At 48.2% G+C, this 14,966-nt stretch overlaps 1 protein-coding gene across 7 annotated transcripts in view; it reads right to left on the bottom strand.

Annotated features, from left to right (window-relative positions):
- The window catches only part of rhea (Talin_middle and talin-RS domain-containing protein rhea), a 35,070-nt gene that overhangs the window by 4,915 nt on the left and 15,189 nt on the right, over nucleotides 1-14,966 (bottom strand). For 4 of the 7 annotated variants that reach the window (XM_032434357.2, XM_015175672.3, XM_002046706.4 and 1 more), the window contains exons 3-12: nucleotides 8,773-8,995; nucleotides 8,307-8,705; nucleotides 8,045-8,236; nucleotides 7,900-7,978; nucleotides 7,328-7,831; nucleotides 7,172-7,260; nucleotides 6,772-6,860; nucleotides 6,356-6,472; nucleotides 1,701-6,291; nucleotides 1,447-1,637 (exon numbers count right to left, since the gene is read on the bottom strand). In XM_032434357.2, coding sequence (XP_032290248.1) covers nucleotides 1,447-1,637; nucleotides 1,701-6,291; nucleotides 6,356-6,472; nucleotides 6,772-6,860; nucleotides 7,172-7,260; nucleotides 7,328-7,831; nucleotides 7,900-7,978; nucleotides 8,045-8,236; nucleotides 8,307-8,705; nucleotides 8,773-8,908 — 6,387 coding nt within the window. In that variant the 5' untranslated portion in view covers nucleotides 8,909-8,995. Of the gene's footprint in view, nucleotides 1-1,446; nucleotides 1,638-1,700; nucleotides 6,292-6,355; nucleotides 6,473-6,547; nucleotides 6,574-6,771; nucleotides 6,861-7,171; nucleotides 7,261-7,327; nucleotides 7,832-7,899; nucleotides 7,979-8,044; nucleotides 8,237-8,306; nucleotides 8,706-8,772; nucleotides 8,996-14,966 lie in introns of those variants that run through there. The other 3 variants (XM_070208664.1, XM_070208665.1, XR_011416524.1) reach the window with 2 other exon arrangements.

Below are 14,966 nucleotides of genomic sequence, written 5' to 3'. Positions count from 1 at the left end.
GTTTGTGTGTGTGTGTATGGGAAGAGAGAGAAGAGCAGAGACGTCGAACGCGCACAAATTAGCAAAAGAACGAAAACGAAAATATACAAAAATTTATGGATTTCTTTTTTTTTCATTGTTTGCTTTTTACAAATGTGTGTTTATGTGGGAGGGTGGTTCTGTGAGTAGTTTGAGTGGGTGGTGGTGGATCGACAAAGAGAGTGGGAGAACAAGAGCAAGAGAGCGAGAGAAAGAGAGCGCAGCAAATGCATGCGGAGCAGCGGGCAGAAGGGCGGTTGGTTGGGTGGTTGACCAAACAGTTAGAGCTGACAACGGCGGGATGAGAAAATGGTGTTTGGTGATTCAATAGCCAGAGATATTGTTGTTGGGGGCTGTTTATACACTTATGTGTGAGAGTATGTGTGTGTGTGTGTGTGGTAGTTTGTGGGATTAAACATTGAAATTGATTAATAAACATTTAAGATAAAAACGTTAAGCGCCAGCAGCAGCAGCAGAAGAGCAGCAGCAGCAGAAGAGCAGCAGGTGAGTTTGAGATTGAGCTGGAGGTGAGACGAGTAGCCCTCGCTTGGGCTCGTTTGGTGCAGGAAACAGCAGCGACAGCAACAGCAAGGTGATATTAAATATTCTATATTTTTTTTAGGGGTTTACTTATAAGTACATTTTTTTGCTGATGGTATATGTGTAAGTGCCAAAGCCAGTTTATGTTTAGAAATTATTTACTCGTAAACAGTAGTCGCTCGCTAAGTAGAACGATTTAGAAATATAAGAGAATTATACGAAAAAAAAACTAAATAATTTATAATTGCAAGTATCTTCAGTTAGCAAATCTACAAAATGATTATAAATTCTGGTTCTAATTCCCGAGCGAGCACTGTAGTTGAAATGCCACAAACAACATTTATGTATGCGTATATGTCTGTGTGTATACGTGAGGGTTCTAAAATAGATAGCTTTCAAATAGTCAATACACACAAGAATACTCGAACTGTTCGACTAGGGTTAGGCAAAACTTAAACCAATTGGGAATTACAAGCTCTGAGCAATTAAATATTTATACTCTTGTATGTTTTATACTCTGTTTTACTTTTGTAAGAGAGGGGGATCTGCTCTCTTCTTCTAGTTTATTATACGATTTGCTTCACGACCTCTTCTTTTATTCCAATTTAATTCTTCGTACTATTAAATAGTTCCCTAAAATCATGTTGCGTACGTTTGTCGCTCAAATCTATTCTCAAAAAGTCCCAAAAAATAGTTACCATAACCACATTAAAGTCAGTTACAGTCACAAAATTACCAGGTATTAAAAAAAAACTGTAAATATTACACACTAATAAAAAAAGCCACAACAACAAAAGCTTTACAGCATAGATAGAGAGAGTATTAAAAAACTAGAGAGATGAAGAGACGTAGGGAAAAATATATGTAGAGAAAAGGACTTGAACATACCCTGGCGCTCTCCTTGAGACCCTGCATAGAGGGATCGTGTATGGGCTTGCCCGAGGCCAATTTGGTGCAGTTGATCAAATCACCGAGAGCCGACGCCACATCCTTGACAGCATTAATGACCATAACCTGCGAGTCGGGCTGCGAGGAGCCCAAGGAGCAGGCGCCGCGCTTAACAGCCTCCGCAAGTTGAGCTGCAGGCAAAAAAAAAAAAAACGTGAAAATTGAGCATGGAATGAGAGAATCTGATGACTCACTAATGGTTGAGACGGCATTCTGTGCCGCATTGGCCAGCTGATCTTGTGTGCCGGCGGCGCCCGTGACCAGCACCTTAGTGTCCTCCACCAGAGCCTTGGCTGTCTGTAGAATGTGCTCTCGATGATCGGCAAAGCTGCCATCGCCATCCGAGTGCAGTGTGCCCGCTGTGGCAAACATAATGGTCGTATCCAGATCTCCGATGATGCCGGATACGGTGTGGGCAGCATTGATGCAGGCCTGGGTGCCGCGAGAGCCAGCTTGCAGAGCGGCCAGCACCTGGGCCACCTTCTCGGATACCTCGCGAGCATTGTTCGATATCTGCTTGAGGGCGCTGGCATCATGTGGACTGGCGCCTCCGGCAGAGGACTGTATCATGGAGCTGACCGAACGACCCAAATCGATGACTGTGTTGCGTATGCGCATGGCCACATCCGGCGAGGTGGTGGTCGTGCTGGCGCCCACCGAGTCCTGGGTGAGCAGTTGGTAGTGCTGGGTCATTTCGACGGCCAGCTGGGGCAGAGCTGCGGGCTCCACGCTGCTCTTGGCGTTCATCTCGTTGCCCAGACGAGCAATTTCCTTGGCCGTGGCCACCATGCGCGTCTGGTAGTCCACAAAGGTGTCCGAGTAGGAGGCATTCAGCAGCGATTGTCGCTTGTCCGTGAGTCGCGTTATGGCGCGATTCACCTGCTCCATGAGGCCGGTGACAATGCCCGTTTCGGCATTGATCTTCTCCACAGCTTGCTGCAGCTCCTGTATGGCCTCCCGGGTGCCATCGATAGCCTCGTCGAGACGCGGATGGGCGTGTGTGGCACGTGGATTACCCGCCGAGTCCTTGGCCGATTGCACCAGGGTAATGGCGCTCTCGACCACCGACTTGGTCTGATTGATCAGCGACATTTGCTGCTGGCTGTGCACGATGTGGGTGCAGGCGCCAATGGCGCCATTTACCATGGGCACCACATAGCGCGAGATCTCACCCACGGCATGGCCCAGCTGCTCGGCATTGTTCTTGCCCGCTACGCGTATGGGCTCCAATTTGTCCAACAGCTCCGCGGCAGAGTTCATCGTTTGGCCACTGAAGCCATGCAGATTGTTGTCCCGACGACGACTCAGGCCCTGGGCATTGGCTGCCAGGGCGCAGCTGTCCAGCTCGCGGGTGCAGGTGCCCAGGGTGTGCAGCACCTGCTCACATTGGGCCTGCCCGGGCGCCTTGTCGCGTATGTTGTCCACGAGACGCTTGACGGACTCGGAGACGGGCGTAGAGTGCATGGAGAGCTGTTGCCACACGGGCGGATTGTCCGGGGACAAGGCCAGCGATTTGGCCGCCTTGACCATCTCGACGACGCCATCGATAACACCGCGTCCAGCCTGAATGACTGGCTCCTGCGCTTTGCGACCCTCGGCCGAGATTTTGGCCGGAATCGATATAAACTCTGGACTAGAGGCATATTGACGAACTGCCTTGACAGCATCCAGCAGCGGCTCCACAAGTCGATCCCGACTGCCGCTCGTGGGATTTTCCTCAATTGCTTTGATGTCCTGCACAAGATCCGATGTCGCGGTGGCCACCCGCTTGGCCAGCACAATAAACTCATTCTTGGCCACCGGATTGTTGGTGTTCATGCTCGCCTGCCGGCAAATGGAACACAGATAGCTCGTGTGCTTGGCAATCACGGTCAGGGCCGAGATCATCTGCGGCTTGCCCGACTGGGCGCTGCTCACAATGTCGCAATGCTGTCGAATGCCCTGATAGGCCCAGGTCAGCTGCGCCTGGTCAATGATGCCGGGCCGCCCGGCCACACTGCTGGGATGCGAGACGCCAATGAGATAGGCCGCCTGCGAGGAGCTCTCCATCAGACCTTGTATGGAGTCGTTGACATTGTTCACCGACTGACTGAACTCCACGTGCTGTGACTGTTTGGCATTGTTGATCATCTCGGAGATGGCATAGCCCAGGTTGCGCGACTTGGCAGTCGCCTGTTCGACGCAGTCAAAGTAGCCCATCTCGTTGATCGGCTCGTGCGGATAGTCGAGCATCAGACGCAGTGCCTCAATGTTGCGCATGGCATTGTCGCACTCCTTTTGGCCCGGCGCCGACTGGATGCTTGCATCCACCAGCTGATTGATGCTCTCCGTAACGCTGCGGGCGGCAGCATGCAGCAGATTTTTGGCATTCGGCTGGCCAGGATCGGCGGCAATGGACTTGGCCGTGGAGAGCAGCGAACACGACTGTGTCGACACATTGCGCAGGCAGTCGATCATCTGCGAGCGCACGGGCTCATCCGTTTGGGTCTGCCCCGCCATCTGCATGCTCACCGACAACAGATCCCTGTAGTTGGCCGCAAAGTTCTGGCTGCTGTCGGCCAGCAGGGCAGGGCTGGCATACGATTGGACAATCTGGCCGCCGGCGCTGCTCAGCTGCTCGGCCACCTGCTTCAGCTCTGACTGCAGCTCGGCATAGGGTCGGTTCGAGGGCGGGAATTCGCTCACGGACAGAATCTCGCTGAGCTCACTGACATTGCGCAGCGCGGCGTCCACCTCACGCTGGCCGGGTATGCAGTCGACGGTGCGCGAGAGGGCACCTGTCACATCTCGGCCCGCTTGGGTCAGCGCCTGCGGATCGGAGATGCCCTGCAGCGTGCGCTGCGCCTGCTCAATCAGCTGTGCGGAGCTGGTGACAACGTCGTCGGCGCACTCAATGATAGCCGGATTCTGTGTGGTCGCCGCAACGCCATGCACGCTCTTGGTGAAGTCGCCCAGGGCCAGAGCCGTGTCTCGTCCGGCGGCGCCTGCATAGCTGCGTTGTCCCTGTAGCACAGAGCTGAGCAACTGGCTCAGAGCAATGCCCACATTCTTGGCCGATTTGCGCAACTCGTCGGCGGTGTTCTCCACCGTCTCGCCGGGCAGTGGTCGCAGTTGACCCGCCAGGGCTGCCTGGCGTGTATCGTCCAGCACATGATGCAGCTTGCGCACCGCCTCCAATGCCGACTCCAGCTCCTGACCACCGCAGGCATCGCGTGCACGCTGCGCCACCGAATGTAGCTCTGAAACCGTCTGGCCCAGATGCAATGCACTCTTGGACAGCTGCGCAGCAGAGGGTATATCTGTGACCGTGGGTCGCAGGGCACGTGAGGATTTGGATACTTGAAGAGCGGGCTCGATGAATTGTTCCGCCGCCTCGATAAGATTCAACTGGGCGTGCGCATCGTCTGGCTGGGCGCGCGTCGTCTTCAGCGATGTGACCAGTCGTGGTATGGTGTCTGCGACGCGTTTGCAATCCTGCAGCAACGACTCCTTGGTCTGATGATCCTGGCTGTGCTGCACCGCATTCTGAGCGGCCGAGATGCACTGGGTGGCCGCAGACGCAGCCAGCTTCGAGTGGAACTCGAGCCGCTGGATGAGACCACGTTTCATGGCCGGCGTATTGGCGGTGCTGGTGGTGATCTCGCGCAGCTCCTCGGCAGCACGACGCAGCGCATTCTGATTGTCCGAATCATGAGGATTGGAGGAGCACAGGCGTGCCGCCTCCACCAGCTTGGCGGTGGCATCGGCCAGCTGCTTGGCGGCCGACAGCAGACGGCGCTGCATGTCCGCATCCTCCTGCTGATCGGCCTCGCCCTTGATGCTCTGGATGAGCTGTGCTGTCGTCTGGCCGAGGGTGCGCGCATGACGCACCATTTCCTGGGGATCATTGGTGGACACCAAAACGTCGGTGCCAATGATGACATTCTCGACGGGACTCAGCTCCTGACTGGTGCGATTCGCATGCTCGCGAGTGCTTAGCTTCACATGCTCCAGCATTTCCGTGAGACTCTTGGAGACATCGCGTGCCGCGTCCAGCAGATCGGCTTTCAACTTGGGATCGTTGCTCGCCTCGTTGCACACCTCGCAGAGCGAGTTGACCGCACGGGCCACGTTTCTGGCCGCCGCCTCCAGCTGCTCCCGACAGGCAGCATTGTGCAGGGTGGGAGCCACCACCTTGGCGCAGGCCACCAGCTGACTGGTGGCCAGTGCACACTGGCTGGCTGCCCCAATGACGCGATTGCGCGCCTGATCGTCCTCACAGCTAGCGGCGATGTTCTTGGCACGCAGCACCAGGGCGGCGGTGGTATTGGCCACTGCCTTGGCCAGGGCCAGCAGCATGTCGTGCAGATCGCGATTCTCTGGCGCCTCCTCCTCGGCAATGGTGCTGAGCACATGGGTGGTGGCTTCGCCCACACGGCTGGCGGCATTAATCAAATGCTGCGGTGGCTCCTTGCTTTCTGGCTCGGCGGCCTTGAGCAGATCACTGAAGGCATTGCACAGATTGCGCGCTGCCTCCAGCAGCTGGTCGCCATTCGAATCGTTCTCCATGAGAGCGGCAATCAGGCGCACCTCCTTGGTGACCTCGGGTATGGTCTGGGCAATTTGGGATACAGATGCAGAAATGGCTTCCGTATCGACCTCATCCGGTTGCGAGGCGGTGATAATCTGCGCGGTGGCCGCGCTCATCGTGGCCACATGCGAGCTGACCGCCTGCTTGGAGGTGTCCAGGGTATTCTCGCGCCACTCAATGGAACGCAGATCGCTGCCCAGCTCCTGAATGGGTGCCTGCACAGAGTCGAAAGTTGATTAGTTGTAAATTCTAAAGGCTGTTGGCCTGCTGCTGACTCACCTTGGTGCGCAGCTCCTCGTCGGCGCGTATTAAGACATCCTGTCCAGCGGATATATAACCGAGCAGCGCACGCTGCGGCTCCGTCAGATTCACAGAACTAATGCGTACTTCCTTAGTCTAATAAGGAAATCATAATCGAGATTAATAGGGATTATCAGTATAAATTCTATTAGCTTTATGGGCGGCACATACTTTATGAAACTTTTCATGACCGTTTTCTAAATGTTTCAGGAATTAGCGCAGCATGTTAAGAGATGAAAGAATTTCTTCAAGTTAGTTCAGTTAAGATGTGACAAAGTGGGGTTATGTTCTGATTTAAGAGGTGCAATGGCAACTTAGACATAATGGCAGGAAATGAAATTTACGAGTGCTGCAGTTAGAATCGAATGTCTCTCTGGGTTGCATGTGGAACTTACCGTCGGCGGTTGATGAGCATGATTTACTTGACCCACAAAGGCGCCATACTGCACGCTCTGCATTTCGTTCTGCGTAAAGGTGCGTTCACCTGTCAGTCATATCGAGCGAGCGAGGGACACAGAGAGAGAGGTGTACAAAAGAAATAAATCATAAATTATTAGAAGCACAACAAAAAAACTTAAGCAAAAGCAATGCTAGCAAAAACTACAGTAGCTAGAATTTATATTTTAGATTTTTAACAAAATATTTTGTTAGTCTTGGACTTAAATTATTATTTTCTGTTTTGTATTTTAATATATTATTTTGCTGGTCTCTTGTTGAAGCGTACTTTACAGTAAAAAGCTGAAGCTTAAGTGCAAATTTTTTAAGTTTATATTAAATAGAAACCGAGAGACTTACCGTCATAGGGCCGCATAACGCCCGGATGCGCTAAACTTTCCAAGTTCAACTTCTCCACGCGATTCGTTTCGTGCTGCAAGAAGGTTGCCCTGAACACAGACAGACAAATTTATACAATAATATATTAAAGACCACTTTTTCAGCGACAGAACTCACTTGGATGGTGCAACGGACTCCTCCACCATGGTGGATCCCTCATCTCCTTCGATGCCAAAGTGATCCTTGGTCTGTTTCTTCTTCAATATTATATCGATATAGCCCGCTATGAGCTGCACGATCTGCTCGGCTTCTGTCGTCTGCACCGAATAGTATTGATTCGCATAGTCGCCAAAGTCCAGGGTGAAGGTGTTCGGCGAAGCGCCCCAGCGACGAACTGTGGTCAGCGGCCAGGAGATTAGAATCTCCTTGGTGCGCTCATCCAGACGCAGCACAGAGTCTTTGGTAACGCCCAAGAGACGCGGCACAAGCTTGTTCTTGCCATTCATCTTCTCCTTGACCAGGAAGAAGGTAACGCCATAGGTGGGCAGCTCCCGAGCGGTCTTGGTGTACAGAACTTTGGCATCGATTTCCGTCAATTCGAAATGCTTTCTATGCTCCGCAAAGATTTTCTTCTCAATGTTCTTAACACGCACATATGACTGTGGCAAAAAGTCCTTCAAGCTGGGTAAAGAGAAGAGGCAGCAGGGAGTTAAAAAGTGCATCGTTTTGGCAAAGGGTTCTCGACTTACTCCAAGAATCCGGGCTTGTGCTTGGCCTCGTTGTGCGGACCGAATTGTATGTGCACTTGGATGCCGGCGAATTCGCAGGCTGAAAGAAAAATCAGGAAAAATGTATAAAGTAAGAGATAAACTATGAATTGTATTAAACACTCACCCTTGTCCTGGGTAACAGGATGTGTGCCATCGAGAATGGCGTCCCTGGCCTGCACGTAAAGCAAATTCAGCTGCACCGGATCACGCGAGTCAATGTTCTGATCCGAGAAGAAGAAGCGACGCCGCAGCAGCACCGTCTCCGATTCATCGATGCCCTGTTCGCGTAGTGTGCGACCCACATCGACCCAGTTCACTGAAAGAAACGAAGTAGTACATCAGTTAGTTAAGCTGCCAAACGATAGATGGCGCCCACACCCACTCACTTTCGTCATCAGTTTTGAGTTTCTTGCGCAAACTTTCCATTTTCGCATCGCGATCCTTCTCGGTGAACTTGCGCTTGAGCGTGAGCGTGCCAAATTTGTTGTCCGGCAAGTTCTCGTTCTGCGCCTCGTTATCCTCACGCACCAGGCCATATTCCTCGTGATTGGTAATGCCAATTTTGGTGCAAATAACCACCATCAGCTGGGATACGGGCTGCGAGTCATCGACCAGGATGGTCTTGACAGCGCCATCCAACATGCGAACGCGCAATGTCCGAAGCTTGCGACGATATTCGAGCGTATCCTGATTATGCAGTATATAATAGCCCAGTGTGCGGCCAGCTTCTAGCCAAACGCCCTGCTGGTTCTGCTCATCCGAAATGAAGAGTCCATATTCGCTAGCTGGAATATCGTTAGGGGACAGAAGCTATAGAGAAACTGGATCTGGATGTAACTGGGCATTACTCACGTTGTCCCTGCACCGCTTCGGCAAATTTATCGCGTATGATTTTGCATGCATCGAAGACTGTCGTATTTGGTTGGAATTGTATGGTCTTGGTCACCCGACCACCCTCCAGCTGTATGCGCAGCGACAGTGTGGACATCTTTGCGTCGTCTACGTGCACGTCCGCCTCCTAGTCTTAATCGTTTGCTTAAACTTAGTGTATTAGGTGTACAAATTGTAAAAGGCACTGTAGAGGAAAAAATGAAAGAAACCGTCGAGAACAGGCGTTATAAACATGAAGTAAATGGCCCGTTCAAGTGTTATAAATAGCGCACTGAGCGAAACTGAAACTGAAATACAAAACCTAAACCAGAAACCAAAACCACCCCCAAAGCAGCAAAGATAACCGGGCCCAGGCAGCGCCGGGCCGGGCCGGGACGGGACAGGCCCAGGCCTATGCCGGGGGCAGCCACCACCCAAAAAACCAGACAAAGTCGCTGCGCTGCTGATGAAAATCTTCTATACACACACACAAGCGCACACACACACTCACACACACACACACAGTCGCACACTGGGCACTTCAGTGTTCAAATCAAAGCCTGGCCATTGTAGCTTGGGGTGACTTGCTGCACAACCCGCCGCCCCGCTGCCCTCGCTGCTGCCCCCAGACTTGTGCTTGTCATTATGCCAAAGGCAGCGACGCCGACTGCGACGCTGACAGCGACGTCGTTTGTTGTGGCTGCTGCTGCTGCTGCGCCATTTTATGCGACATTAATGCCTGGATTTTTAGCTAAATTCACTTAATGCTCCACTGGCTAACGGTATACCCATCCCAACGCCCACGCCCACAGCCCGCTTCTAATTGATTTTCTATCCTGCCGCTCTGTCCGTTGACGTGGCCAGGCAATGTGTGTCAGTCAGTGGCCGGAACACGATACCGTTCTTTATTTTTTTTTTTTTTGTGCTTATGTAAAAATCGATAATTTTCACAGCTTATGTTTTGGTTGTCGCATCCCCCGCCTGACACGAAGACATGCGGAAGCACTTGAAATTTCCGGTAAAAACTGTCGACCACAAGCCCAGAAGGGGCCAGGCACACACACACACACACACACAAGCACACGCACAGTATATACACACACGGCAAACAGTTAAAAATTTACTTTTTGCCAGTTCGCAGAACGCCGACTGCTCCATATGGCGGCTTGATTGGCAGCGGCTGGCTGGCTGGCTGTCTGTCGACTTGGCTTGGTTTTATGGAGCACTGTTTAAGGATGCACGTCTGCTGGCCACGAAATCTGGCACGTAACTGAAAAAGGTTACCTCAAAATTGGACCAGCCAAGGGGATGCTGCGACGCTGACGTCGCTGCCAACGTTGCCAGTTGCCATAAGCAGTGCTGCTGTCTGTTTAACCGTTTGTTGGGGTGAGCGAGAAACAGAGAGCGAGAGCGCGCCGCCTGCGCATTGCTGACCAAAGTTTATTCAAAGGGTGCAGCCAGGCAACTGAATCAACCCCAAGAGCGCGTGTAGAGTTCTCTCTCGCTCTCGCTCACAGCCACTCTAACTCTCCAGTTGTAGACTTTACACGCCCGGCAACGGCGACTGCCCGACCGAGTGGCGCCAGCCGGCAAAGTGCCAGCGTTTTGCGCAGCTTAAGCTGCGCAGCAGCAGAGGGCAGCGAACTGGAAGCCACAGGGGCGTAATCTGATCAAAGTGAAAAATGCGCTGCGAGGGAGCGAGCGCAGTGTTTATTGAAGGATACATTAAATATTTTGCTCTGTGGTTAGAGATATAAAATGCTAATATGGGAGTTACGCATGGGAAAGTTGGCAAAAGTCTAAATAAATAATCTAACTTTGTGAATTTTGGTAAAGAACTTGGAAAAAGTTATGAGTACATAAATATAATATAAAACATATATCTCCCTTTTTGGTAAGGAACAATAGAAATCTTTAGAGTTTAGGGAATTACGATGGGAACAGACAGCAAAAGACATATAATGCAAATATGCAGATAATTCTTAAAATACAGTTACTAACGGGACTTTTAAGAAAAAAAATGTATAACATTGTGGATTTGGAATATGGAAGTTACGAATAGTTGAAACTTGCACAATAAGAGATAACTGTAGTACTTCTGAAAATGTTAAAAGTAAATAAAATTCTTTCGTTTTAGTTTCTCTCTAGTTAAGATACATAAAATATAAACATTTTCCTGCTATATTTATGAGCATATTTTCACTTGTTAGCTTTTCTAGAGGAAGTACTATTGCTTGTAATACAATACCCTCCATTAATTCAATTAACTGTACCGCATGCAGACTCCCCCAAAACATAACCTCAAAATAAACACACACACACAGACACACAGAAACTGGAGAAAACTAACAATGTGACATAAAAAGGAAAAAGGGACAGAATGTTGAATAGGGATGTGACAGGACAAGCAGATGGATTTCATAGAGCTAAAAGACAAACAATTTCAATGAATGGAGAAACTGGGCGACAACTATGTATGCACATATCTCATTATAGATATATATATATATATATTTATGGCTGATTTCGGGCTGTTGCGGGGGCAGCAGAGGTCTAGCATTACAGCTGACTAAGGTTTCAATTGCGGCTATCAAAGAGTAGTTTTTATAGAGGCTAATGAAATACAAGCGAAGCAAAGCAGCAGATTTTCCGGTGAATGCAAATCGAGCAGCGTATCCAGCTTTAACTGACTTTAGCTTATGGCCTGGCCGGCATGAGTTCGCACTAATTGGCAACCACTTTTCGCTGGGAAGTCACACTGTGCGGCTAATGGATGTAATTTACTGCCATCCAAGTTTTCTATGGCTCTGACTAATTAATTGGCTCTGGCACTGTGCTGAAGCTGAGTGAATGCACTTTCAATGTATTTATTGGCATTCACAAAAAGCTGTCGCTGCTTATTTTGTGGCTTTTCCAATTGGCAAAAGTATGGAAACCCAATTAATGGCCTATGATTATATGAAATTCTTTTATAGGGCTATTTCACTGATGAATTTGGTTTTAATTATGATTAAACTTCGATTTATATGTGGATTTAATTATGATTAAATTTCCGTTTTACATCCTTATTAAATGGAGCATAAAATTATATGGAATTTAATCTGAGATCGAGGATAAAATGAAAAATAATTATTATTACAACTAGTTAAATTCATATTTCACATAATAAGAATTTTCCACAATTTAAACCAAAATTCATAAATCTTTGCATCTATTACCAATCGAGACGCTGATTTGAACCAGTGACTTCACAAATCACGGATCAAGGAGACTTTTTTAAAAGTTCGACAAATCTATATCTAGCGTCTTCTAAAATTAAGTATATAAATGTTCAGAATGTTATCGAAAACAAAGCAAGATAAATATTTTATAAATTGTTTCAAGTTAGGAAACTTTTTACTTACTCTTCGTGCACATTTTTAGGCTCTTCAAGGAATTGTGTTTAAAATTACGTAATGTTTTTTAATAATTATTTTGCGCTTTTCGGTTATTTTGAGAAGTTTTTCAAAAGGCACATGGCTTGTGATAGCTAATGCTTATGCTTATAAAGGCACACTCGGGGCTCGTGTGTTGTGTTTAGTGTGTGTTGTCTTTTTTTTTATTATATTTTTTTTTTTGTTAAATGTAATTGGTTTTTATTTTTTGTTTGGTGTGGACTTGGGCACGGGGTGGTGAAGGGATTTTAAAAATCGTTGACTACGGACGGCAGCGCACGACGATCGGAGGAAGGCCAAACGCGATCAAATAACCGACTGACTCCCCTTTTTGTTGGCGACTGCTCGCCGAGCTGAGGCACGTTTGTGGTGGTGTTGAAACGGCGGCACGGAGACGCGTCCAGCACGTTTTTGTACAAGAAATTGTACGGAACCGAAATGGCAAAAAACACAAACTAAGGACTAACAAGTTACTCGAGTGCAGCAGAGGCAAAGAGAACTTTCTCTGTCTCTTTTCCAAAAAATTGACTCTCTGTTAAAAAAAGTAGCTACAAAACGCGACTACTCCGAATATATATATATTTTTTTTCAAATATAACAAATAACTTTCTTAAAATGTGCATCTAATGGCTAAAAACGGTATATTGTATATACGGTATATATATATATATAGTTTTATATGTTTAAAAACGTGTAGAGTTTCGTAATAAATTTCTAACTTTCATCTAAGGCAAATTAGTGGCAGAGTTAGATTCTGAGCCTAGGGCCGAAATATCTAAGCGTTACTTAGAGCTACAAAAGTTGCATTTAAAATTTAAAGTTTCTCGTTTAAGGCACACGACGACAAATGCAGCAAACAAAAGACGCGAACGTGTTAATAATAATAATTATTATTAATTTTTTTTTTTTTTTTTTTGTAATATTTAATAAGGCACTTTTGACGAACTACTCAAATGAAAGGCACGCGCAGGCAACAATAACGAAACTTAACAACTTTTAGCTTTTATCTTTTTTTTTAATAGTTAACACAAGGCACAAAACGGTGTCTAAAGAAACGCGTGACAACTGTTTGAGGAAACACTTGAACTTGAACTGTGGCTGGTCCAGCTTCAGCTCCAGCTGCTCCTGCTGCTGGCTTGATGATGTCAGCGCTGGCGTGTCCTGCCCGATCGGAGGCTAGGCCTAGAATGATGTGCTACGCCGGCGACACATCGTGCGCTTCTGACGCAAACATCATTCATGCCACAAGTCGTAAGCAACATGAGAATCCAACTGGCGACATTCTGTCGACTCAAAGGATGCTGCGGCGCGCATGCTCCAAGCGGCGACTGAAACCGAATCATCAGCAAATCCTGCACGTGCAAGAGGGATGGGAGCAGCAGCAGCAGCAGTCGCAGCAGCAGTCGCAGCCGCAGCACAGATCAACCGCTGGGGGCAGGGGTTGTGGTGTGTGGCATGCCACTTTGCCTTTTTATATATGCACATATATACACTTTTTTTTTTGGGCACAACAACAAAAACAACCACCAACTGTGACGGCCAATGGGTGGGCCAGGACCACCAATGGCTGCGACGCAGCCAGGCTTCGTCTCGCTGCCTATGTACAACAACCCAAAAGGAGGGGGGAGGCTGAGCAATTGTTGTTCTTGTTCTTGTTTGTTCAGCTAAGTTGTATAAATGGAGCGAGTGACTATTTTTTTCCCTATATATATTATGCGCTTCTTTGGTAACTTTTGCTGCCGTCTTGATGTTTTAATTAGCCAAAAGGCGGCATTGATTAATTATAGCAGCTGCGGCAAGATTACGCATACGCCACATTGGTTGCGCCTCAAAGTATGCACAGCAATTGCAGCAAATATACAGAGCAAGAGAAAAAAAAAGCATCAAATAAGACAAGTTGGCAACGCCCTTCGCCCCCGCTCGACACATTGTATGCATAACAGCTTACGACCCCTCTCCCTCTCCCATACGCCCTTCTTCGCTCAAGTCCAGTCAAGTCAGCAAGCGATGCCGCCATGGAAAAACTCAACTGGCGCGACTTATTGGCGCCACAGCCACCATTTTGTCTGGCCACATAAGTATGTGTGTGTGTGTGTGTATTGGTTGGCGCGTGTGCGTAGGAGTCCTATGCTCGCAAAAGGAATCTTAGCTTGTCGCCGATTCGTTTCGACCTCAGTAAGCATAAAGTGAAATTTTTGATACCCCGCACTTTAAGTAGGCACATAGGGTATGCAATACTTCTATGCAGCATGTAACAAGCGCACGAGCATAAGAAAAAACTCTATATAAGAATAAACAAGTATATATGAATGCATATAACACATCTTTCAGCTTGTGCAGGGTATTTTCGAGTCGAGCAATCGCTTTTTGCACTCGCCCGTCTGATTGCTTTTCTTTTACTGCGGCTCGGTGTGTGGGTGGCGTAGTTCGCGTCCAAAGGATAACAGAATGTCACGAAGCTGCGCCAATGTGGAGCCTTTTATGTAATTTCCACAATTTTTATTTGTGTGTTTGCGAGCAGATGACAAAATATAAAGAAGAACATATATATATATATATATAGATATAAGGAAAAATGTTGTCGCCAAACTCGTATAAATAGCCGGAGGCTAAGACATAAAAAAAAATGAATATACCGAATCCATAAAAACCACTGAGCAGCAGAGCCTATGCGGGGTCAATGTGATTAGAGAAGTTCGCGCATTCAAATTTGCTGATTTACAATTTCAATTTTATCTAGAT

The sequence above is a fragment of the Drosophila virilis genome, chromosome 3, assembly GCF_030788295.1.
Source record: "Drosophila virilis strain 15010-1051.87 chromosome 3, Dvir_AGI_RSII-ME, whole genome shotgun sequence".
In the NCBI taxonomy this organism is placed as follows: domain Eukaryota; kingdom Metazoa; phylum Arthropoda; class Insecta; order Diptera; family Drosophilidae; genus Drosophila; species Drosophila virilis.
Note: the sequence above shows the minus strand (reverse complement) of the source record. Positions and strands in the feature narration are given on the sequence as shown.